The sequence below is a fragment of the Rhizophagus irregularis genome, chromosome 26 (genome assembly GCF_026210795.1).
Source record: "Rhizophagus irregularis chromosome 26, complete sequence".
NCBI classification, from domain to species: domain Eukaryota; kingdom Fungi; phylum Glomeromycota; class Glomeromycetes; order Glomerales; family Glomeraceae; genus Rhizophagus; species Rhizophagus irregularis.
Genome location: NC_089454.1, coordinates 1,559,342 through 1,583,712, shown reverse-complemented (window position 1 = coordinate 1,583,712; position 24,371 = coordinate 1,559,342). Strand labels below are relative to the sequence as shown.

The 24,371-nt window shown below is 30.2% G+C and overlaps 11 protein-coding genes across 15 annotated transcripts; 6 read left to right on the top strand and 5 right to left on the bottom strand.

Moving 5' to 3' along the window:
• The first annotated feature begins 89 nt into the window (after window positions 1–89).
• OCT59_017524 lies at window positions 90–1,361 on the top strand. Of its 2 annotated transcripts, XM_025310774.2 has the most exons (3): window positions 90–211; window positions 447–874; window positions 962–1,150. In XM_025310774.2, exon 2 carries the CDS (start codon window positions 449–451, stop codon window positions 854–856), a length of 408 nt encoding a protein of 135 aa, XP_025178928.1. In that variant the 5' UTR covers window positions 90–211; window positions 447–448; the 3' UTR covers window positions 857–874; window positions 962–1,150. The 2 variants fall into 2 exon arrangements, with proteins under 2 accessions (XP_025178928.1, XP_066004115.1); XM_066137543.1 differs by having other exon boundaries at window positions 90–874; window positions 962–1,361.
• On the bottom strand, window positions 1,170–7,426 carry OCT59_017523 (uncharacterized protein; the record flags this gene model as incomplete). The annotated part of the gene is made up of 8 exons (XM_025325898.1): window positions 1,170–1,967; window positions 2,047–2,738; window positions 2,800–4,142; window positions 4,219–4,427; window positions 4,494–4,564; window positions 4,637–5,035; window positions 5,105–6,234; window positions 6,324–7,426. 8 exons carry the CDS (start codon window positions 7,424–7,426, stop codon window positions 1,170–1,172), a joined length of 5,745 nt encoding a protein of 1,914 aa, XP_025178927.1.
• Window positions 7,427–7,547: 121 nt separating this feature from the next.
• On the bottom strand, window positions 7,548–8,334 carry OCT59_017522 (60S ribosomal protein eL30). Its single transcript, XM_025317146.2, has 4 exons — window positions 8,260–8,334; window positions 8,028–8,164; window positions 7,804–7,905; window positions 7,548–7,734 (listed from the first exon to the last, which is right to left on the bottom strand). The coding sequence occupies exons 2-4, from the start codon at window positions 8,149–8,151 to the stop codon at window positions 7,631–7,633; spliced, it is 330 nt and encodes a 109-aa protein (XP_025178926.1). The 5' UTR covers window positions 8,152–8,164; window positions 8,260–8,334; the 3' UTR covers window positions 7,548–7,630.
• A 58-nt stretch (window positions 8,335–8,392) lies between these two features.
• OCT59_017521 (uncharacterized protein) lies at window positions 8,393–9,797 on the top strand. The gene is made up of 4 exons (XM_025310773.2): window positions 8,393–8,568; window positions 8,643–8,744; window positions 8,824–8,934; window positions 9,007–9,797. The coding sequence occupies exons 1-4, from the start codon at window positions 8,410–8,412 to the stop codon at window positions 9,112–9,114; spliced, it is 480 nt and encodes a 159-aa protein (XP_025178925.1). The 5' UTR covers window positions 8,393–8,409; the 3' UTR covers window positions 9,115–9,797.
• Window positions 9,133–11,260, bottom strand: OCT59_017520 (uncharacterized protein; the record flags this gene model as incomplete). The annotated part of the gene is made up of 11 exons (XM_025317145.2): window positions 9,133–9,289; window positions 9,361–9,447; window positions 9,521–9,626; window positions 9,701–9,823; window positions 9,916–10,070; window positions 10,144–10,183; window positions 10,253–10,471; window positions 10,533–10,699; window positions 10,770–10,868; window positions 10,952–10,988; window positions 11,062–11,260. The coding sequence occupies 11 exons, from the start codon at window positions 11,258–11,260 to the stop codon at window positions 9,133–9,135; spliced, it is 1,389 nt and encodes a 462-aa protein (XP_025178924.1).
• A 110-nt stretch (window positions 11,261–11,370) lies between these two features.
• On the top strand, window positions 11,371–12,555 carry OCT59_017519 (uncharacterized protein). Its single transcript, XM_025317144.2, has 6 exons — window positions 11,371–11,485; window positions 11,552–11,624; window positions 11,697–11,799; window positions 11,869–12,135; window positions 12,203–12,317; window positions 12,384–12,555. The coding sequence occupies exons 1-6, from the start codon at window positions 11,384–11,386 to the stop codon at window positions 12,516–12,518; spliced, it is 795 nt and encodes a 264-aa protein (XP_025178923.1). The 5' UTR covers window positions 11,371–11,383; the 3' UTR covers window positions 12,519–12,555.
• A 50-nt stretch (window positions 12,556–12,605) lies between these two features.
• OCT59_017518 (uncharacterized protein) lies at window positions 12,606–14,809 on the bottom strand (the record flags this gene model as incomplete). Its single annotated transcript, XM_066137541.1, has 12 exons — window positions 12,606–12,805; window positions 12,866–13,007; window positions 13,071–13,133; window positions 13,225–13,543; window positions 13,618–13,801; window positions 13,887–13,955; window positions 14,018–14,106; window positions 14,176–14,213; window positions 14,281–14,378; window positions 14,453–14,545; window positions 14,635–14,730; window positions 14,807–14,809. 12 exons carry the CDS (start codon window positions 14,807–14,809, stop codon window positions 12,680–12,682), a joined length of 1,320 nt encoding a protein of 439 aa, XP_066004114.1. The 3' UTR covers window positions 12,606–12,679.
• Window positions 14,810–14,961: 152 nt separating this feature from the next.
• Window positions 14,962–16,017, top strand: OCT59_017517 (60S ribosomal protein L28). The gene is made up of 5 exons (XM_066137540.1): window positions 14,962–15,003; window positions 15,221–15,284; window positions 15,370–15,617; window positions 15,696–15,856; window positions 15,930–16,017. The coding sequence occupies exons 1-4, from the start codon at window positions 15,001–15,003 to the stop codon at window positions 15,822–15,824; spliced, it is 444 nt and encodes a 147-aa protein (XP_066004113.1). The 5' UTR covers window positions 14,962–15,000; the 3' UTR covers window positions 15,825–15,856; window positions 15,930–16,017.
• Window positions 16,018–16,135: 118 nt separating this feature from the next.
• OCT59_017516 (uncharacterized protein) lies at window positions 16,136–17,317 on the top strand. 4 transcript variants are annotated; one of them, XM_066137539.1, is made up of 5 exons: window positions 16,172–16,256; window positions 16,325–16,414; window positions 16,523–16,854; window positions 16,931–17,059; window positions 17,191–17,252. In XM_066137539.1, exons 1-5 carry the CDS (start codon window positions 16,239–16,241, stop codon window positions 17,195–17,197), a joined length of 576 nt encoding a protein of 191 aa, XP_066004112.1. In that variant the 5' UTR covers window positions 16,172–16,238; the 3' UTR covers window positions 17,198–17,252. The 4 variants fall into 4 exon arrangements, with proteins under 4 accessions (XP_025178920.2, XP_066004112.1, XP_066004110.1 ...); XM_066137537.1 differs by having other exon boundaries at window positions 17,149–17,233; XM_025317143.2 differs by having other exon boundaries at window positions 16,136–16,256; window positions 16,931–17,317.
• A 1,945-nt stretch (window positions 17,318–19,262) lies between these two features.
• On the bottom strand, window positions 19,263–21,380 carry OCT59_017515 (uncharacterized protein; the record flags this gene model as incomplete). The annotated part of the gene is made up of 7 exons (XM_066137536.1): window positions 19,263–19,733; window positions 19,805–20,002; window positions 20,069–20,338; window positions 20,411–20,600; window positions 20,740–20,793; window positions 20,862–21,169; window positions 21,273–21,380. The coding sequence occupies 7 exons, from the start codon at window positions 21,378–21,380 to the stop codon at window positions 19,263–19,265; spliced, it is 1,599 nt and encodes a 532-aa protein (XP_066004109.1).
• A 647-nt stretch (window positions 21,381–22,027) lies between these two features.
• OCT59_017514 (uncharacterized protein) lies at window positions 22,028–22,393 on the top strand (the record flags this gene model as incomplete). The annotated part of the gene is made up of 1 exon (XM_066137535.1): window positions 22,028–22,393. The coding sequence occupies one exon, from the start codon at window positions 22,028–22,030 to the stop codon at window positions 22,391–22,393; it is 366 nt and encodes a 121-aa protein (XP_066004108.1).
• Window positions 22,394–24,371: the final 1,978 nt, after the last annotated feature.

The following is a 24,371-nucleotide window of genomic DNA, read 5'->3' as shown; positions in this document are numbered from 1 at the left end:
ATCAAAAAGAGGAAAAAGAGGTCTATAAAAGCCACGTTAAAGCCACCCTAAACAAGTAATAATTAATGAAATACGCGTCAAGCTTCTTCCGATCGCGTTGATTTTTCCGCTCGCGTGACTGAGTCTGACTTAGTAATAATATAAATAGTAAATTTAGTAGATTTAGTAAATTTCAATAAAGCACCGCGCGTTGATTATTGTTTTGATTCAGGTACAAACAAAGATCAAAATACTAAAAATATTAAAGACGCGGCTTTTTCGCGTTATTAATCAGGAGGAATTTTAGATATAAAAACCCTCTATTTTCCCTAAACTTTACTCTTTTGCAATTATTGACTTGTTATTTAATCAAGACGCTTTTTCCTCTTTTTCCTCTTTTCTCATATTTCATAAAAAAAAATAATCCTAATTATTTTCTATTACTTATTATCATATATATATAAAAGAAATGGGTCCAAAAGCCGAAAAGAAACCTGCTACTGGCGGAAAAGCCCCAGCAAAAGCTCCTGCTGAAAAGAAAGACAGCAAGAAACCAGTCGCTTCCGGTGACAAAACCAAAAAGAAACGCAAGGTCAGAAAAGAAACCTACTCGAGTTACATTTACAAAGTCCTCAAGCAAGTACATCCGGACACTGGTATCTCCAACAAGGCTATGTCCATTCTCAACTCTTTTGTAAACGACATCTTTGAACGTATCTCGGGCGAAGCTTCGAAACTTGCGGCCTACAACAAAAGGTCGACCATTTCCTCCAGAGAAATTCAAACGGCCGTACGTTTAATCCTACCTGGCGAACTGGCTAAACACGCTGTTTCTGAAGGTACTAAGGCTGTTACTAAATACACAAGCTCTAAGTAAATGATCTCTTGACTAAAGGTAAAGATAGGCCTCTGTTATATATATGATGGGATTAAATTTCGACACGCTATTCTTCTAAATGTTAATTTTACTCTTGTTCTTTAGTTTACGCAAAATATATTTTAAATCATCAAATTCATTTAATTCGACCAAACTTTGTTTCTTTATTGTTTCTTTAAAATGTAATATGAATAATAAATAATTTCGTTACTTTTATCATAATACAAATATCTTACACTACTTGCACTACTTGCGTATTATTAAAAGAAAAAAAATTGCAATTAATATCAAATTTATTAATCTTTCTATAATTTTAAGTAAAACAATTTTGAATAACTCTTAAACTATTAATAGAAATATGTGGCCAGAGCGCGGAAAGAACTTGTAATATCACATCATTAGTTAATCTACTTGTATTTGCTTTCAAATCCTTAGAGTATCTTATAGTATTTTCTATAGTATATCGACTTGGTATTTCGTGATAAATAAGCCATGAAGATAAATAATGTAACAATCTTTTATTGTTTCCTTCACCTCCAAGTTTTTCGCTTTCAGGAAGTGCAGAATTTGTTAGATATGCGTGTAAGAGAGATGCGAAATATTGTATATTATCGTTAGTTTGTTCAATATTTACTTTAGGTATTTCGAAATATTGATCCAACCTTGATTTTAATACTTCAATATACTCTTTTTTTATAAGCACGTTTTCTTCATATGATCTTTCGTCTTTTCCATCGTCTATATTATTTCTTGTTTTCCTTGCATGATAATACCCAAGGATTAACTTAAGATTCCATAGGTTTGTTTCGCTTATTTGTTCTAAACTTTGCTGAACTTGATAGAGAGCAAGGTAAATTTGAATAGCTTCAGGTTTGTTTCCATTTAAACACTCTGATAATATTTCGGTGCAAAATGTTGACAACTCTCGTCCTTTATCATAAATATTCGCAGAAGAAGCTTCACAAAGGTACCTCGTAAATGCTTGAACTTGAGGATCTGAAGAAAAGATTTTGATAAAATCTAGATCATTAGATTTCTTGACTTTAGGGCTTATGATAGATTTGCCTTTAGGAAATATATGTGCGGATATATCCCATAACCCTTGAGGATCCTAAATTTTAAATAAGAAAAATAAAAGTTTTTTTAAAAAAAAATATTAAATCAATAAATTTAACTTGCAGAAAATTTACCTCAGAATAGGTCAAATGTCCCGTTTTTCTTTTGACATATATTGTAGGATCTTTCCAAAACTCAGAAATCATATCCGAATTCTTAACAAACTCCAATTTTATTGGCCAATATCTTGGACTATTAATTTCAATTTTCTGGATAAATTTTGATTCAGGTAGCAAACAAGGTGCCACCAAATCTAAAACTTTAGTTTTCACTACGGTTTCTTTCGTGTCATCAGCCCCTTTTATAACAGATGAATTATAGAAATCTTTAAACGTAATTTTAACCGGCACGTGACAAGCGTCTCGAGTCTCCAAGTCTCTTAATATTAAACATCTTGGTTCCGCAGCTAATATCCACAGATGTCTAAAAGCTTGCAAATGAGCTCTGTTATCAAAACATTCAACTGGAAACCTCGAAAATAAAGCGCAAATCAATCCTGCAATAGCTTTATTGGATGTTGACAGTGTATAATTTCCTCCTCCAAGAAATAAAAACCCTAAAGCCATACTTATCACCATATAATTCCCGTACGAACGAAAATAGGTAGCGGTATTGCCAGGATTAATGTCTAGTTGGCGAAGTTTACGTATTTTTCGTAATACTTGAAGATTACCAGTACCAGCCGCAACAATCGAAGTACATATAGCTAAGACATTCAAACAAGTTTTAATCGCAAACCTCGTGATGTTTTCATCAAATGTTGGAGCTAATAAATTGAGTATTAATAAAATTTTTTAAAAAAATTATCAAATAAATATTGTAAATACCTCTTGAAACACCCAGATTCATAAAAAAATCAAGATAATAAAGTAAACACTGCAATGCTGTTTTGTCTGCCGATCCAGCATACTTTAAAGCCATACTAAAACAAGCTCCTGCTATAATGTAATAGTAGGACCTTTTAATAGACTCTAAATTTGGATCAACATCATCGTTTTGATGACCAAAATTTCTTTGCTCCAATTTTCTCTTCATATATTCAGGTATATGGCTTTCGACCCAAACTTGATCAGATTTAATATTACTCCACATGATCAAATTTCGGGCAAGAATTCTAACCAAAAGAAAATCAGATCTAACGTAATCTAAGAAAAACTCAGTCTCTGGAATAGGAATTGCTTTTGCAACATTTTCCTTGTTCGATTTCAAATACAATAATCCAAGTGCTATTGTCGCTCCTGGAGAAGTAACATTAACGTTGACTCCATCAGCATTTCCATTCAAACGACCCCCACTTCCGGATGGAATCGCACTAGACGATTTTTTTACTGAATTTTTACCTCCAGATATATATAACCTTAATTCTTTGAAAAGATCCAAATCAGCTAATTCACGTGCTTCATCGCCTTGACCCAAAGTTATGAATCCAAGAGAAAATCCTGCGGCAAGTGAATATCCTTCTGAGAAATCCGTTTCTGAGTTATCGGACGCTTTTAGAGCCTTCGTTCCAATTTCTCCAAGCATAATCTGAGCCATATATCTATTACATGTGTTCATATAGAGCAAGCCAATACCAAGTAATGCTGCAGACTGAACTAAGGGCGATACATTTAAACTGTTTGATTTTGGCGGTAATAAGGCCGTAACATGAACTGCTACAAATCTAGTTATTTCCGTATCCATAGTACCAATATACGAAGCTGGCAAACCAAGAACCAAAGCAATAGTTGTCATGTCGTGCTTTGGAGTTTTCATCAAATAATCTACAGCTTGCCATTTACTCATAGCTTTCAGATGTCCATTGAGTCCTAATCCTAAAAGAAATCCCGCGTGGCTATTGCTATTATCAGTCATATTTGGTTTATTAAGCGAAATCCAAGATCCTTCTATATTACAATTAGAAGGAATTCGTAAACCAGATGCAACACCTTCATGAAATTCTGGCCATTCAATATTATCCGGTATACGAAGTGTTCTATCAACTTGTATTGTAGAATTGAACGGTAATACCTTAATAGTTAAACTTGCTTCGGGAATTGGAAAAGGTTCAGTAACTATAGGAGTTGTGGTACTATAAGTTAAGATTCCTCTTCCAACTGGAAGTGCAAAATTATTTAAACAATGGTTCTGAACACGGTCTAAAACTAATGGAGAATTTTCTTCGATCTGACTAATTAATTCATAAACATTTTAAAAATGGTTCAAATAAATATAAAAATTATCAAAAATGAAAGTTCGAACTATACCTCATATCGGTAGAATGCAATACAATATGTACAACGTTACTGGATTGTAAAAGTCGCTGAACTTCGTTCAATCTTTTATCATTGCCAAATCTCAAATCTGTAATTTCGTGATTTGAAATTTCGCTTGCGTATATTTCTTCTCGATTTTCTTGCTGTGGGGCGGGAATTGTAGTTTCTATTACTTGTAAAATAGATTTTGGCTTTGGTTCCTACAGTTATGAATAAAAATAAGTATTCACAAAAAAATAAATATTAGAAATAAAAGTAACTATTACCATTTTATTTCCTCGAGAATGAATATAACCAATCGGTGTACCAAATTTCAATTTTGCCAAATCTTCTCGACCTATTGTAAATATAATTTACATTAATAAAGTTTGCACAATCAAGAAGATACTTTTATCATTAAATGGTATACCTATAAGTATGTAAGCTGCCTCAGGCCAATCTTCTGGAGGATTTTCTTTACATTTTCTTATAGCTTCTCGCAAAGGAAGTGCAATACCAAAAGGTAAAGATTCAATATCTTTACTTGTAAATCCAAATTTTACCATTTCAAAAATCATTGCCTTTTCTCCTTCATAAATTAATTTGATATAGATTGAGCATATCTGCCGTGTTCTTGCACAGCAGTTGGGATTTTGGACTAAGATTTCCCCTTTCTCCGACATTGAGAAGATTCGATCTATATCCGCAAGATCTGGAAAAGGTTGGATTTGTTCAACATTATTTCGAATACATTTCAAAATCCATTGAGTTATATCAGGAGGTGTAAAGAAAGGATGATCAGAACTTAATGTTGAATTCAATAGAGTATCTGAATTTTAGAGAGAAAAAATTAATTCAAAATAAAAAATATACACATAGAATGCATTAGGTTACAAACCTTCATTGACAGTTAACTTTTTATCTAATCCATAGTTTCTTTTATAATATTCAACATAAGTCTCCCATCCAAGAAATTTTGATAATTGAATCAATAATGGTAAAATTTCGTCAACATATTTTTGTGTTAAAGTATCTAATTTTAGATCCTGATAAACAAGATGAAGAGTGACAAGAATAATAGGTAAAAAACTCGACAATTTTTGATTAACTGTTGTTTTAGTAAAAAACGGTTCCCGAGACTTTTCACACATCTTTATTATAGAATCATCGATTGCTTGTAATTGATTTGATGTCGGGCGTATGCAGTGCAAATAAGAATTGAAATTAAATTTTGCGTGTTGTGAAGATGAAAGTAAAAACTCCCATCCTTCGGTTTCTTTTGTCTTCATATTATTATTAGAATGCAATGATATGGAGAAAGGTAAGAATGACAAAAGAGCAACAGCGAATTTTTCCCACTCATTTCCTCTGGATTCTGATCTTACATTATCTTCCTTGGCATACTGATAACAAAGATATTGTGCTTTTAAGTTATAGTATAATTCTGTCGGTAACGCGAAACTCAAAGCATCCAGACATTTTTGAACAATTTTAGACTTCGGAATAAAGTTAAGGTCTATTCTAAGTAATATATTGTTAGAAATAACCAAATTAACACGATGACGAACATTATCTTTTAAATCGAAAATATTCGAATTTAATTTTTTCAAATTTAATATGGTTTTATCCGGTACAATGTATTTTTCAAGTAATTGATGATGAAAAGTTGATAAAGGGAAAGATTCTTTTTCATATAATGTCTCTTCCACAGCTTTGCCAGAATAATCCTTGAAATTATAATCCAAATTCAATGGAATAATTTTGCCATAGCCAATCCATAGTTCAAAAATAGGATGTTTAACTCCCTCTTTTACAAACAAAATATCATTGTAATTAGGCCTAGTTGCAGAGATCGGTGAGGCTGCTATTGCCTTAAGTTCAAATTTAAGCGAAATTTTTGACTCATTTGAATGATGTGTAAAAATATCCAATGCAATGAAGTTTTGATTTGATTTAATAAATAAGCATAAAACATCATTTCCGGCATAGTCATGAGCTATAAATACTTTGCTCTCTTCAAATTTATCACTTGACCATGAAAATATAAATTAATCATTATTAGAATGTTAGTATAAATAATTCAAACAAGATCGAAATATTAAGAAATTATTAATTACATTTTCGCTGTAGATTCTGTCCAAAGAAGTTCCATAAAAATATCGCTTTTTACGTCTAATTTTGAACTTAAGTCATTATAAATGTCGTCTGAGCTAAAACCAGCTACGTATAAAGATCTATCCATATGTTGAAGAGAACTTCTCCCCTCGGATCCTTGAAACGAATCGTCAAGTCCAACAGAAATCCGTCGTTCTTTATTTTGCAGTGAATTATCAGAACGGACGTTTGAATTTCTTTGGCTACGTGATTTAACAGGTGATGAACAGATCCTTTCTAACGTTTTTAAACTACTTTCTTTCTTGATAACATATCTATACACAGAATGCCGAAGAGTTTTACGATTCAATGTGACTATAATAAGATTGTCTTGAACATCACAATCATTTACAAATATCACGGCTTCATCATTATCCAAGAAAGGTTGTGTCATTCCCAATATATCGATTTTCTCACCCTCATAAAAAATTTTATCCGCAATTGAAATACGTTTGATATCCTCCAAAGGATCCAATATACTGTAGAGAACCGGAAGGGGATCAGAGGTATAATTTGATGTATTTAAAGACTCTGAGTCGCATTGAAGAATAACTCCAACATTCATTGCCCAAGCACGACGCACGTAAGAAGGAACCCTTATCAAGAAATGTTGACCATCTAAGAAATACACCTTTGCATAATTTTCGAGGAGCACAAAGAGAGCTCGTTGTCTTTCCGTTTGTACGGGTTTCTTACGAGAAGTTTCGGAATTCCGTTCAAGCTCATAAGCATAATAACTTTTTGCTACTTTAAACCAAACGAACAAAGCTTGCAAAATTGGCTCTTCATATGTGAAAGTTTTATATAAAATATTTCCTCTACTCCAAATAACTGTCTTATTAGAAACGTAAAGCTCTTCTTCAAAATCGTCCAGATTACTCGTTTCATGTAATGTCCTATTAAAACCCTCATAAAGCTTGTAATAGTTAGTTAATTTTTCAGTTAAATTGTAAGAATTTGGGAGAAAATTCTTAGAATTCTCTTTAATTTGTGGGTTTTTTTGAAAATTTTCTTTATGATATCTTTCACCAAAAGAAACGAAATTTCCTAAAACGCGTACTTCCATTTTGATAACTTTGATTTACACTGCAATCTTTGAGTACAAGTTACTTTTATGGGCTAAATTTATACTGATGTGATTATGGCTTCTTAAAAAAATAATCCAATAATCACTAAATCTAAAATTTAATCACATTGCGTTATAGTCACGAATTAAAATTTAAATAATTTTATTATTTTCTGTAAGTAAAAATGTACAACAATATAACTATTATTGAGAAGAACTAGAAAGAATATCGGAATCACCAGGATCGGTGATACTCAACACTCCTACACGAAAGTATTTACCACAAGCTGTACCGAGATCAATATTATCTAGTAAATCAAATTTTATTTATTAACTTCAATTATGCTTATGCGGTAATCAATTCAAAATACACTTACTGCCAGAATAATGGTGCACAGGAGTTTTTGAAAGCATAGCATAATATTCCAATTCATGTTTTCTCAATGGTGGGCAATTACCAGAAATAATAACAAGTTTAGCTAAATAATTATATGTAAAATCATTAATTCTTGGAAGGTCTATCTTTGCCAGCTAACTCAAACAAAATGCTGACTCCTGACCCTTATATTACATTCATATTTTATTTTATTAATGTACGAACCTTTTCCTAGGCGAAGAGTCTTAAGAGTTGATTTGTATCCCAATGTATATTTACCACTCTTCATTACTAAAGCAAGACGTGTATTAATTGATTCGGTGGCTTTTTTTGATTTCTTGGCAGCCATTTTTGCTATATTCCTATAAAAATACAAAAAATCAATAAATAAATAATTGTATCCATAGAATAAAATAAAGAAATTTATATCGTTTCATGTAATAGTAAATTTAATTACCAGTAATCTAAAATACCAAATCAAATAGTAAATTTTTTTTTTTTGAAAAAAATTTTTTTTTTTAATGTCAGATACAATCATGTGATACTTGTTGTTTTAGTGTAATTGTAGGGAAATTATTACTGAATCAAATGATTTTCAATATATAAAATGGAAGTAGAAAAGAACAATCCTGTTAACGAAGTATCAAAAGAACTTGCAAAACATTTATGTGTATATGAAAATAGTACCGAAGTCATAAAAGACATTCACAATGGTATTGAGAATGTAACGGTTCAAATGGAAGATACTAAAAAATCTTTGGAACAGGTTAAATATAATTCTTTAGAGTATTGATTTTATTTATTTGATTTGATAAAGCTCAATTATTTAGACCGATTTAGGTTCGTTTTGATGCTGAAACACGTTCAGAAGTTGCTTCGAAAGAACTTTATGAGGCTGCTCATTACCTTGATTCATTATATAATAAGATTGACGCATTAGAAGTAATAAATTATCTCATATAATGATGGTTTTTTAGAAACATTGTAACTTTATTTCTTTCTATGCACTTTTCTTGGATAGCGGTTCATAAACATTGTCAAAGAAAATGTTAATGAAGTAACAGATCGTGTTGAAACAGCAGAAGGATTTCTTACAAATCCAATTAATCGTGTATTAGATACAATAAAATTGGTAATCAATTTCTAATTTAGTTTCTTTGGAAAGTTTTGCAACAAGATAAGAGTTATTAACTATTTGTTACAGAATACGGCCAAATCGATCGACTCTGAAGATCTGAGGCTTCCGCCAATGAAACCTCTTAATATTTATCACACATCTGATTTTTTTCCATCTTCACCTGGCAATGAATAATCTATCTGTAATTATACTTTACTCTCTTAAATTAAAACATTCGTACATTTGGCTAGGGCATTTAATCCATTGATTAAATTTTTGTTCTAAAAGCATTCTTTTAGCAGTTTGATAATCTTTACTTGCTAACTTATAAGTTCTATAAGTCTTGTTATTTTGTGGCTCGACAAAATTTCTATTTATAAATAATAAATAAATAGCTAAGAATTTGATTTCTTTAAATAGATGAGCCGTGGATTTTTTTACCTTAAATTAAAAGGCACCAAATTTGAAGGCATTCGTTTTAATAATGAATCAACTTTCTGAAATAAGCAAACTTTTGTAACCGAACATCTATATTGCAAGATTTCTACGTGAATCGACTAATAAAATAATGTAACCGAGGGGAAAAAAAATGTTTGAATACCGAGTTTTATATGAATATTCTCCAGTTTTCTTCGATTTAACCGTGCCTTGTTTCCTTCCGGCTACAAGAATTTCTGGAGAATTTGCTCCTTTAAACCATACTACAGCTTTAAATATAGTATAATTTAGATATATGTAAAAGACACGAAGAAAGAAACAAATACAGTACTTTTTTATGTACCTGTACTTGATGGGATCAAATTCTCGTTGGGAAAGTACGATGACAAATAAAATTTTGATCTTTCAAATTGTTTGTTTGTATTAACAATGACAGGTTTACATAAAGAATATTCATGTGGAAGATCTTTAAAAAATAAGGAGAATTAGGTCAACGAATCACGAAATATAATTTCGTGCGGCTATATTTTTATGTGATTATATTCTTATAAATCGTACCATTCAAATTCCCGATACGTCCATATAAAGCACGGATCAAAGAATCTTGTGAAAACATATCACCCACGATGATAGAAGATAGATAGATCGGAGAGATAAATTCAGATAATAAAGCAGATTGTAAACCAACGACGTTCCATAGCGCTATTTTATCACTATATATTAATTATAAAAATAATTTAATTTTCTATAAAATGTATGTGAGAAGTACAAACTTCGTGAATCAACCTGCATGACATCGACAACGTTGGTTCTGAATCAACTCTTCCTAAAATCATATGATTCTAATGAACCTATCGGTAGAATTATGAAAGTCTATATAAAATAAGAAAGAAACCTGGTTTTGTTCTTAAGACTCCCAAAGAATTATAATCTAATCTCCCTCTTCTAAACCCTTCCTTTTCTTTTGCAACATAAACTTTATCATATGTATTCAGATTTCTGCCATCTTCACGATCTTCACTTTGAGAGTCTTGGCTTGAAAGATGATCATAAGAATTTACATGTAGCTCGGCTGGTTGAATTGAAGCTAAACTTGTTGTTGACGCATCACCACCTAATACAAATCCGATTATTTTAGGATCAAATAAATGAACATTCTTATATTAACCACTTACAAGGAGCTTGACTGATATACATATGAAAACTCAATCTATTATCCTTTAATAAAAATGGTTTATTCTCAATTTGATCCCGGATCTCCGTTTCAGAGTTAAAATGTTCATTAATCCGAAAATATCTTGATTCGGATGTTAAAGCCAATTCCAGTTCATTCATAATAAATCTGAATTCATGATTAATTTTCATATGATCCTTAAAAAGCAAGGAAATAAATTTTCACATTGATATCTTACTTCACGAATCCTCGCCTAGCCAAAACTTCAGCATGACTATCATGAATCAAATCTCCTGATTTACTAAGTTTACTTTGTGGAAGACATTTTAATCCACTTCTAATGGCCCATTTAATCTCGTAAGCAAGAAATTTATAAATTTATGAATGATATAATATAATTTAGATGTAAAATTTATTTACCCTAGTGAAATACATGTTAAACTATATTTTCCAGTATCTGAAAAATAATTTTTAATGAGAAATATATCATATATCATTCTACTAAATTAACGTGTATACTATTTTTTTACCTGTGATATGACAAGCAATTATGCCAGAAAGTACAGTCCACTCAAATTTATGCTGAATTCCTATGGGTTTATCAGATTTTTTCGATAATGATTTATATGCTTGATGACAAGTTAAAGATAGCTCTGATATAAAATTTGGATCAGAGTAAAATGTCATGTCTTCCTCTCTACACGTGTAATACAATACGAGTGTAACCATTTATCATCAAAGAACGGAGCGCTACTGCGCTAGCCGTGTATGGGTATGGGCAGTGACGTAATTTTTGACTCGGTGTAGAACATAGAAAAAAAAAGCTTTTTTTTTAACTTGGATTTTTGAATCATGTCAAGTAACTCGACGATTCTCTACAATAACCTTAAGAAGGAATTTAATTCACAAAATCCAGATTTAAAAAAATGTGGAGACTATCTAGCTAAACTCAAGGTTTTTTATTGAATATTTGCTTTCATTACCATTTTAAGGCTATTAATCCTTTCCTTTCTTTTATAGATCGCATTATCTAAAATGCAGCTTTTGCTTCCGGAAGGGGATGTAAAAAACACAGAGGAACTTCTTATTGCGCGTACGTAGAAGATATAAAGTGTATCCGAGAATAACTTTTATATTAATTATAACATTATTAATTATTCCATAGGTGATATTTTGGAAATTGGAGCCTACTGGAGTGTTCGTGTTAAGGATATACCATCGTTTGAAAGATATATAGCACAATTAAACACCTATTACACTGATTACAGGTACATAAATGAAAAATTCAATTTTTCATTAATTTAATAATGATTGGTCTCATTTTTTTGATTTTATAGTTCTTTGCTTCAGCCTTCACAAGCAATGTATCCTTTAACAGGATTAAATTTATTGAGATTATTGTCACAAAATCGAATTGCAGAATTTCATACGGCATTAGAAAATATTGAACCGGAACAACTTTTGGAAAGTGTTTATATTAAACATCCTGTCCATTTAGAACAATATTTAATGGAAGGTAGTTATAACAAAGTTTGGAATTCAAGAAATGAAGTACCTGCACCCGAATACCTGTTTTTTATTGATATTTTAATGGGCACTATCAGGTAACTTGTAAACGATATTCATGTTAGAATGCAATGCAAATATGTAACTTATATTTTGTTATTTTAGGAGTGAAATTGCCAGTTGCAGTGAGAAAGCTTATTCTTATTTACCACTGGCCGACGCTGCTACTTTGTTATTTTTTAATAATAATACTAATGAACTTTTGAATTTTGCAAGTGAAGTAAGTGATATTATAATGGTTTGATTTTTCTGTTATATATGCGCATTGATACATTATTTAATTTAGCGTGGATGGAGTGTTAGCCAAGCTGAAATGAAAATTTATTTTACTACTAAAGACGATGATCATGTTGAAATACCTTCGGACAGTATTATAAAACAAGCACTTCATTATGCTAGAGAATTAGAACAAATTGTTTAAATAAACGTTTTTAATTATGAAATGAATTTTTACATTTTTCTACATTTTTTTACATATATTTATTTGTTTAAATTGCTGATATTGCTAAATTGTTTATTTCCAAAATAATTCATCAAAGACTAGTGTAACAAACAATTAATACTTCTAGATACGCTTACAACTCAACTTTCATTCCAATGTTCTTCTAAATGTTTTTTTAAATCTGGAATAAATTTTATAGATTTCGCATCACATAAATGACATTTTAATGGTGATTTCAATAAATCTTCATAATATGCTTTATTAAACTAAATAATTCAAAAAATTAATGTCAGTTTCACTTCTTAAGCAATAAAAAAAAAAATTACCTTAACTTCTCCTTGCTTTTCCAATATTCTTTCGATTTCTTCCACATCTATAAAAAATTCCGTTGTAAATGAATTCCAATGTTTCTTATTCTTCAACGAAGGCGAAATAAAGTCTTGTGAAATCACATGCATATGGAGCTGTCTTTTGTCAAATTAATATTCAATTATCATAAAAAAAAAACAAGTGATGCAAGAATATTATTACCTTAAGCTTGGAACAGCGTGGAATCCCATACGAAAAAATAGTTTTGGATTTTCTTGTTTCATTCTAAAAAAAAGAATAAATTACGAATTCGAAATTAAGGCACAAATTAACGAGTAGAAGAAATAATAGAAATAATCTTATCTGATGAACTCACTTTTCAATAACCCACTGTCCTTTTTCCTTCAATGCCCTCACCAATTCTAAATTTTGTTTTTTCAATTCTCCAATATTATCAATTTGTTTTCGTGGTATCACTAATAAATGATTTTTCGCTTTTGGATATTTATCAAAAATAATGACAAATTCATTATCATAATAGTAAACTTCAGATTTTGGAAACATTTCGGGTTTTTGACAATACGGCAATAAAACGTTATTCCATCCTCCGCTTCCCACTTTGGAAGGAGTTCTTCTTGATGATTCAGGAGAAATTTTAGACGAAGGTTTACTTGCGGATTTCATCAAAATGTCAACTAGTCATAAACAAAAGACAAATAAATAATGCAAATTATGCATGTTAAATTTAAATTGTCTAATTATTTCTTACATGCAGAAACTTCTTGTACATTATCCTTTATGGTTGTAATCGAACGATATTCTTGTCCATTTGTTAACTCCCAAAACGCGTTCAATATAGAATCATACGTTTTTTTAAGTAATTCTTTTGCTTTTTCTAGTGAAACTGGATCGGGTCTCGATGGATTCATATTTGGGGATACTACAAAAATGATCTAAAAAAATATTACATAACATGTATATATATATATATATATATATTTATATATATTATGAACAAAATGAATTGTTCCTAAAAACCTGCTCAATGCCTTCGCTTTTATGTAGATCAGAGTCTTTTGGGACTTTTACCGGATATGCTTCACCAACCTATAATTACAAATTTATAAATAAACCGATATTTTAAAAACTAGCAAAAACAGAATACTTACTATTCCAGGCTTCGGGTACAGCCGTTTTAATTCTTCATGTAGCTTTGATCCGAGAGCATCAAAAATTTGTTTGCTTAACTGATTTGTGCCTGATATCAACAAAAATATATAATCAACATATTTTCTCATAAATTGTATTCCTATTGGTAAATAATTACCTGGTTTCATTCTCCAAGTTGTTTCTACGACAATAAACCTTTTTAACGCAAAACATTTATAATATTTTTCAAATAAACATAAAAATACTTTAATTGATATCAGACCTACACTCAATTCTAAGATCACTTTTTAATTGCAATAAATTTCCTTTTTTTGTTTGAAATTTAAAATCTTCCAAATCATCTTTTATCTCTTTCCACTTCTACCAAAACAAGGTTCGATATGTAACTTATTTAATTTATTATATATCAATAAAAAGGAATATGAATAAATTACCAATTCAAACACATTTAAAACTTTCGAATCTTGTTCAGTTAAAATCAGTTTAAAATCGAATTCTTTATGTAATTTCAAAAATTCTTTTATCGCCTTGATTAAATGTATCTTCATTTATAAGTCAACGTATATAAAAACATACAGAATAGTAAAATAAAATCATTATATATGTAAGAACAAACCTCACAGCCGATTTCCGCGGCAATATCTATTGGAAAATCACCAAAATTTGTCGAAATAGATGGGAACCCAAGTCCAACAACTCGTTTTTGCTCATTCTATATTAAAAATAAAAAAAATGTAATAAAAAAACCATCTTTTTATTATAATTAATTATTAAGATTAATTAGGAACCATTTTCTTCGTTTTGAAGTCGTTGAGATTTGTTGAAGTTCATTTATAACGTTTATTCATACTTTCAACTTATTGATAAATTTAAGGGACATGATTGGCTATTAGCATCTGTGTTATTCTTATCATCTTCACGTGTTCAAATTTTTTTTTTTTTACTAAATCTCTCTCCTCGTTTGTTTGAAATATAACAAGATATGGTAAATATTTCGATAATTATTAAGTTGATAACTATAAATTTTAGAAACTATAAAAATAAGACAAATGGTCTATGGAAATATCATTAAGGAAATGTTTAAAATAATGGATGTCAACCAAATTTATTGTATAAAATTTAAATCTTGTCGAAAAAATTATTCCTATTAGTTAATATATAAAAATTAGTGGAATTAATTTATATTATTTTATCTGGTATAGCCTTCAAGACTTAAGAAGAACAGAAAGAAACGTGGACATGTTTCCGCAGGGCATGGTCGTATCGGTGAGTAAAAAAACAATTTGATTTTTTTTTCCTTTTTTTTTTGACATGAATAAACTTTAAAATAAATTTCTTTTTCCTTTCATAGGCAAACATCGTAAACACCCGGGGGGACGTGGTCTTGCAGGTGGTCAACATCATCATCGTACCAATATGGATAAATATCATCCAGGATATTTCGGTAAAGTCGGTATGAGACATTATCATTTGACCAAACAACAATATCATTGTCCTATTGTCAATTTGGATAAACTATGGACTTTGGTATCTGAACAAACGAGGAAAAAGTATGCTGCTACAAAAGACGTTGTACCCGTTATTGATACTTTAAGAGCAGTGAGTAGGAATGAAAATAAAGTCAAAAACTTCATAAATACATTTTATTAATTTATGTATTTGAATGGTTGGTTGTAGGGATATGGCAAAGTATTAGGTAAAGGTAATTTACCTAATCAACCTGTTATTATTAAAACAAGATATGTCTCTAGAAGAGCCGAAGAAAAAATAAAGAAGGTTGGAGGTGTTGTTCAATTAGTAGCATAAATATATGATAAATGTCTATTTTGATAAACCTGGTAAGAATTTGAGTATTTGCAAATTTTTAATCATCTTTGATATAATTATTTATTAATTTATTTTGTTAGCTAGTTAAAAAAGCATCTTTATCAAATATATAAAAAAAATTTTGTTATTTTAAACAATACATTAATAAAATATATAACTTTATAAATTTTAAATAACAAATCATATTTATAAACTTGTAAATATTAAATATTATTCACCATATAACCAAAAGTAATCTTTCGATGTAGATCATTTCCCATTTTAATCAATTTACACGAGTGATCAATTTTGCGATTAAATCATTTTTTTCATTTTCTCAAAATAATGAAATCATGGATTTCCTTCTTTTTAACTGACGCACGCACATTTGTTTATTGCAAGCAAAAAAAAAAAATGTTTAGTATTTTAAAGGTAACAGCAAAATTATAATAACCTATTCTTGACAAAATTCTTTTAATAAATATTTTTTTTTATGTTAGCCTACGAATTTTGCCAAATTGCATATACTTGTACCAAAGACACCATCAAATCCTTACTTCACCAACTATAAAACTCGCCAATTTTCTCAGGTAAAACTATAAAAATTATATTTTTTTTAATGTATTTACGCTTTCAATATGTTTCAATTTCTAAAAATTAATAATATCTTTTTTAAATTTGGTAACTGGGTTTAAAAGTCGACTATTGTGTTTAACAGATTTTCAGAATTAGCTAAAAAAATTAAAGAATCATATCCGATTTCTGAAATAACACCACAAGAACTTCATTCATCACTCAATTCATCATTATCTACTACTTCTAATTTATCTCCTACACCAAAGCAACCTCCAATTATTATTGATGTTCGAGAAAAAGATGAACAATTAAGAGGAATTATACCAACAGCAATTCCTTTACCACGCGGTATATTAGAAAGAGATGTTGAAAGAAAAGTGACAAGTGTTAAAGAAGTAAATGATTTGGAAAATGGAAGAGATATTGTTGTTTATTGTGCGGGTGGTTTAAGAAGGTAATTTTGAATTTTTTGATGAATGATTTAATTGATTTTATTTAATTAATTCATATTTTATTTTAAATTTATCCAGTATAATGGCAGCAGAAAGTTTAATTAGATTAGGATATAAAAAAGAAAATGTTAAAAGCTTAATAGGTGGATATGATAATTGGAAAGAAAGTGGATTTGAAGTGGCTGATTATGAAACTTCAAAAAAAATGTAAGCTAGAATAATTATTCAAACATTAATATTGTGAATTCTATTATAATTTTTTAAAATAATTTTTGAACTTTAATCTATTAAAATAGATAAACTAATTAATAACACAATTTTTATTTGTATATTGTAAGCTATTAAAATTAATTAATTAAATATATAATCTTTTAAGATTAATTATTATTATAATATTTAAATATACTGTTTAATTTAGTAAATTATATTAATTCAATAAAAGATAAATGCTTACAATATCATATTACAATTCAAATATATGTATTATAAATAAATATTTAAAAATTCTGCTATATTTAAAAATAAAATAGTAAAAGCTATTTATCTAACTAAAATGCAATATCAGCTTTTAAATAAATAGACTATTAAAACAAATTTATATATTAATTTCTAAATTAAGTAGTATTATCTAATTATTAAATTGGTCATGAAGCTCAAGATGCAGAAGAAATATATGATACTGACTATGTCAATCGATCTTAATGAAATGGCTTTGAGTCAATGAAATAAAGGAATTTGGACTGCTTCTTTAAGAAGTTTTCCAGTACAATAGTTCCTGAATTTGAAGTAGTGTAAAGAATATGAAAAATTTCAAGCAATTCTAGTTGATATTTCCAAATCAATGAATATCAGTATTTTATATCCTGCTGATAACCCTGCTTATTCAATATTTTCTCCTATAAGTTGTAAAGCTTTCAAAATTATTCAAAATAAAGGGTGTTTAAAATTAATTACATATTACCAATCTTAAGCAGACTTGGATAAAATCACCAATATGGAATTTGAGTTTCAAGAATTTAAAGATGTATAAACAAGATATTTTGCATCCATTTTGAGCCAACCTTGTAGATTACCAATAAAAAATAGCCTACATCACAAGCAGAATCAAAATGTAGATTTATTAGTTATATTAAAAATTTGAGTAAATAGAATCAAAAGAACAGATCCATTGGAAAAAAACAAACTAAAAGACTTCTTAAGTTTATGAAAAAGGATCTGGATGGTATTTTCAAGCTGACTTTGTTGGTAAAAATCAGGAATTTAGCAAGTAGACTTACTAACTGATAGGGAGACTAGGCAAGCTAGTTAAACTATAGGCAAAGCAAATGGAACATTTTAATAGTTACTTATTATTCAAATTATTTTATTAACCTTAACCCTTTTTTTTATTTATATTTTTACCCTAACTTTTATTTTGTTACTCCTTTATTTTCTTTTTTGCATTTTAGATTTCATGTTATAGTTATAGTGAGTCTTTTTGGATGTTTACATAAAGATGGTCATCAGTTCTAAAGACTATTGGTCTCTCTAATCCTATATGCAAAAAGACTGGATCACGTAGAACTGCAGTCTTTTGCGGTTCTCGTGATCATCTAATGAATCAATAAAACTGACCATCTTTTTTAGGACCGCAGTCTTTAAAAAACTGATCAATATTATTTTTTTAATCACTTTTTTTTAGATAGTAAGAACAGGACTATAAAGAAATCTAAAATGAAATTAAAAATATAAAAAAAAAAATAGTCAGTAGGTACTACTTTCTTAGTATATAATATAAGTATATTATTTTTTTTTGTTTAACACAAGAAACATTTAATAGAGTAATAAAAAAAAAAAATTTATGAGACAAACTGATGGTCTTTTGGTCAGTTTTAGATCAGTCTCCAAAGTGGTTCTACTACATCACAAATAATTAGAACTGGAGTCCAGTCCTATAAAGATTAGAACCAGTTGAGACTGAACTATGTAAGACTGAATAGGATTATCACCGGTCAAATGATGACAAATAGGGGACCAATAAGATGGAAATCGGGTCACCTGATTTCCATCTTATTAGTTCCCTATTTTTTTTGTTTATTATCAATCGGGAGCGAAAATCCTGATTACTACCAAAAAATGGCGCAATAAGAGTACATTAGGGGATATTCAAATAGAGTACAATCGGATATTTAAATAGAGTACAATCGGGTTACAATAGGCCATTTACTATTTGACATATCAGTATACCGATTGTTAACTTTTCAACCAATAAAAAATCTTCTGATTGCCATACATTTTTATTTTAAATTTACAGTTTTATTAATTATATTTTGGTTAGTTTACTAAATACGATTATATATTAATTATTAAAATTATAAAAATCAGTTTTACAGAAATAAATTTATTGCTAAATTATTATTATATAATTGAATCATCCCACCGATTTACTACTATCACTATTATCGTATTCTTCTGAAACAAGACTTACACTTCTCTTTTTCCTTTTTTTCCTATCATCCACTTCTTCATCCTGCTCTTTTTCCTGATCTTCATTCTTTTCTCCGCCGGTTGCATCATCATCTTCCTGGCTTTTATCGTCATCTTCCTGGCTTTTATCGTCATCTTTTTGGCTTTTATCGTCGTCTTCCTGGCTTTTATCATCGTCTTCTTGGATTTTATCATCATCTTCCTGGCTTTTATCGTCCTCTATCTCTTCGCGATTAGCACTATATTTTTCCACTAAATGTTTCAACGATCCTTTGTAACCGACTTTTGCCCATTTGGGGGCATTAACGGGTGCACTGTCCTCATTAGAAGCATATTCGGTATCATACACCCATTTTCTTACGCGTCGAGCATTTGACGCCGCATTATCAATGTAATTTCGTAAAAAAGAGCGTAGCTATAAAAAAAAAGAAGAATAAAAATACGAATTATTATGCACCGATTGGTAAAAATTATTCGAATACTTACGGTAGCTGATCTCCATTTGAGATTCCGTATGATGATCTTTTGCTTATTAGGGTTATCGCTATCGGTCTCCGATACCTCTGGACTGTGGTATCGATTATCAGTCTGAAGAGGCCGGAGCTCGTTGGTATGGAACTTATTTATCAATCGATCTTTTAATTTTTTTAACTTGTCGATAGTTTTATTTCGTCTTTCCCGCTTCTAAATAATTAATAGAAAATTATAAGATAAGGTAATATAAAAACAACGATTTGATATTTACATCACTTCGTCTTGAATTTGCATGCTTTTTTTTTCAAGATCTTTCCAATTGGCATCCCTCTCACTATTGAGTAGTAGCTCTCTCTGGTGATGATGTCTCTTATGCACGATATGCTTAATCACACCGTCGGATACAGAGAATATATTCTTATTGATCATTTTTTGTACTACTGAAATTATGTTATTTTGGACCAACTTTCGCTGACTATCAAAAGTTTTCCTAGTATTTAATGCTTTGTCTTCCAGAAGTCGGTCCATAATTCTGGCTATTTCGTTCTAATCGTAAGAATATCAACTGATTAGCAAACAATCTGGGGAATTAAACTGAACTAAAAAAAAAATAGTTACCCTTAAAGCAGTCCTTAGATCCCGATCTATTTCCTCGTAATGAAGAAATGACGAATTTGAGGATGAAAATGAGGAGGATGGGGATAGAGATGGAGATGGGGATGGGGATGGGGATGACGATGACGATGACGATGACGATGGAGGCGGGGCACTTTTTGATGATCTGGCAACTCCATATTCTTTTAATGATCTGGCAATTCCATAAGCTTGGATATATCGGTTCTTTTTCGGTGATCGGGATACATATTAGCTCTTTTTTGGAGAATCTGAGATTTCTACTCCCGACCAGTCAATAATCATATCTTTCGGATTTGCTGCTTTTTGTTTACCTTTCGTTATTTTCTGGATCAACTGACTCAATTCTTCGACTTGCTCCTAGAACGCTAAAAAAGAAAAATTGTGATAAAATTGATAAAATTTGATAATCTTATAATATACTTATAATATATACATTAATAACATACCGGTTTGATCATTATCTCTCTCATCCTGTTGAATCGGATCATCGTCGTCATCGTCAACTAAGTCAATTACACCGGACTTTCGGCCTTTTTGGCCTTTCATTAGTTCTGATTGACGTCTTTTTGTTCGTTTTTCTTTATCGAGTACTTTAAATTCATAATTATTAGGTGATATAATAAATTTGGGCATGATTACATAAATATATCGAAATATACCAATATTTCTTTCTTCGTCTTTAACAAAGTTGATTAAAGTGGGCTTTTGTCTTTTCGTTGGTTTAATATTAGGTATCGATCGCTAATAAATCGAGAAATTAAAGAATCTGATGAAAATCAAATAAATTAAATTACTGTTGTTTGTCCATTTGTTTCTTTGGAACCGTTTTATTGGTCTTTCGCACTTTAGCTTCAGGTTTTTCGCTATCGGAGAATTCTATATCCAAGTGGTACCGTTTTCCAGATTTTTTCTTCTTTTCATGTTTTTCATGTTTTTTATGTTTTTTAGTCATATTTAATTATAATATTTCAGTAAGAATATGTTTCAGTAAATTTACGGATAGAAAAATATAGGGTTATGTTACAAAAATCGGTAACAAACGAGAAGAAAAAGTCGAGTCTAAATTAGCTCATATATATATTCCCGATAGTTTATTTTAGCTTAAATAGACTGATTTAATTAACTGTTACTATTGATATATTTAAAAATAAAAATAAACTGATTTAATTAACCGTTGCAATTAATATTAAAAATAGTAGCGATAGTGATTTTCTCGCAATTTCTCCGATTTATACGTTCATACGATTAATTGATACATAAAATTCATTTGTTCAATCATAATTGATATTATTATTTTTTAATTAATTGCAATAAGATAACTGATTGATATATTATTTTTAAGAATTTATTTAATCAACTAAATGAAATAAGCTAACTGATTGATATGGAAATTTTAAGTATTTATTTAATCAACTAAATGAAATAAATTAATTGATTGATATGGAAATTTTAAGAATTTATTTAATCAACTAAATGAAATAAGTTAACTGATTGAGAACTAATTACGATAAATTTTATAAACAAACTTCAAAGTTATTAAATCAGGTTATTTAAATTTAAAATAAAATTGGGTTGGTAAATATTTATATCAAACCAAATATGCCAAGACCAAGAAAATATCGTGTTAATAGAGATCGTTCGAAAGTTACTAAAAGTGGTCTTAAAACTAGAAATTTGGTTGAATGTAAATGTTTATTGCATTGCGGAGATAGTAATTTGGTGGATCCCAGAACATTTGAGAGACATCGCAAAGAAATAGAACAACTCCAAGCCATCGCTACCGGATCTCAAGCTTCTCGATCAAGAGGAACCAGCAAAAAACATAACATTTCTAAAGAAAGAAAAAAAAGCAATTCTAGCAACAGTTCTAAAAAAGAAAAAAAAAGAACTAGAGTCGTTGAGAATTTATCAGATACCGATGATGATGAAGAATTGGAACGAAACGATGATGATGAATCGGAATGAAGTGATGATGAAAAATCGGAATGAAATGATGATGGTAAATCAGAATGAAACAATGATGAAGAATCGGAACAAAACGATGATGATGAATCAGAACGAAATGATGATAATGAAAACGATAATGAAACTGATAATAAGCCGATTAATGGACCGAAAAGACGAAAACGCCACAATAAGTTTCGTGATGTAAATCTTGAACAACCTAATAAACTGGAACCAGTTCAACTTGAAGATAAAGTACCAAGCGATGATGATGGAACTTCTACTACAGATGAGGACGATATTACGATTGAAGAATTTACCGCTCCCATCAGACCATGAATATTTTGACATGAACATTAATTTTAATGATTCGTGGATACTTCTGTGGATATTCAAATACCAAGCGAGATTTCATGTTCTGGATGTTGCTATTGAATCATTTATTAAGTTTTTCAGGATGGTATTATTGGATACCGATCGAACATGTTTTGAAATTTCCCTATAAGTTTTTATATGGCAAAAAAACTTTTAGGAATTAATAAACGTGCGGTATGTCCTGAATGCAACACTCTGTATAAAATATCAGAAATTTTGCCAGGAAATCCATAAAATGAGACAAATACTGGATTCCAATGCTCCTAACCATCCTATACGTAATAAAAGGCGGATATGTAGAACAGAATTAACTAATAAAGTCCCGGTAGTTAATGGATTTGTCTGAAGATCCAGAATGTTATATCCGATACCATCTTTGAAAAAGCAATTGACTGTGATGTATCAACGCTCAGGCTTTGAAGAATCACTTCAGAAATGGACAAATCAGAGAAATAAACCAGGCTTATACACCGATATTTACGATGGAGATGTATGGAAAAGCTTTCCATCTTCCTTAAACAACCCGGATACTCGATTTTTTACAAATGAGACGGCCGATTCTAATCTTGGGATCATGATTAATTTAGACTGGTTCCAGCCATTTAATTTGTCAGCTTACAGTTTTGGTGTTATCTATGGGGTCATATGTAATCTTCCCCGTGATATTAGATTTAAACAAGAAAACATGCTATATCTTGGACTTCTCCCAGGACCGGAAGAAATAAAATTACACAAGATTAATCATTTTCTTAGTCCAATTGTCGACGAATTGTTAGAATTCTGGGATGGCGTCGATCTACCATCTGGTAAAAAAATTCGGATGGCCGTAATTTGCTGCAGCAATGACATACCGGCTGCTAGAAAATTATGTGGACATATTTCGGCACTGGTCGATTGTCATCGATGCTACAAAACAGCCAATAGTAGCGGAAGAAGGTTTAATTTTGGTGGGTTTGACGATATAGATGATTGGTACATTTCCAGAGATCCAAATGAGCATCAACGAAATGCCGAACTTTGGAGACAGTGCAAAACTCAGGAAGAAAGAAAAAAACATGTTTCTGACACTCACGTGTGGTGGTTGGAAATGCTAAGATTGCCTTATTTCAACCCGATAAGACATCTTATTGTCGATTTAATGCACTGTTTATTCCTGGGGATTGCTCATTGGATCGTAAAGAAATTATGGATAGATAGCGGAAAAATCACTAAAAAGGACCTTGAATTAATGGAAAGAAGAGCAAAAGCTCTTAAAGTACTAGCAGATATCAGAAGGATTCTGTATAAAATAGCAACCGGAGAAGGGTTTTCTGGATTTACGGCCGATCAATGGAAATCGTTTATTTTAATTTACGTGACTCCATTGATGTGAGATCTCCTAGATACTTCTGATCGTGAAATATTAGCAAATTTTGTAAGAGCTTGCTCTTTGCTTGTCTGTCGAATTATCGCCACCAATGCATTGTGCGAAGCTCATAGCCGATTGCTTCAAGTAGCTCGTTTAATTGAAACGTATTATGGAAAAGAGATGATAACTCCAAACATCCATTTATCACTCCATATTGTCGATTGTTGCTATGATTATGGCCCATTATATTCTTTCTGGTGTTACTCATTTGAAAGA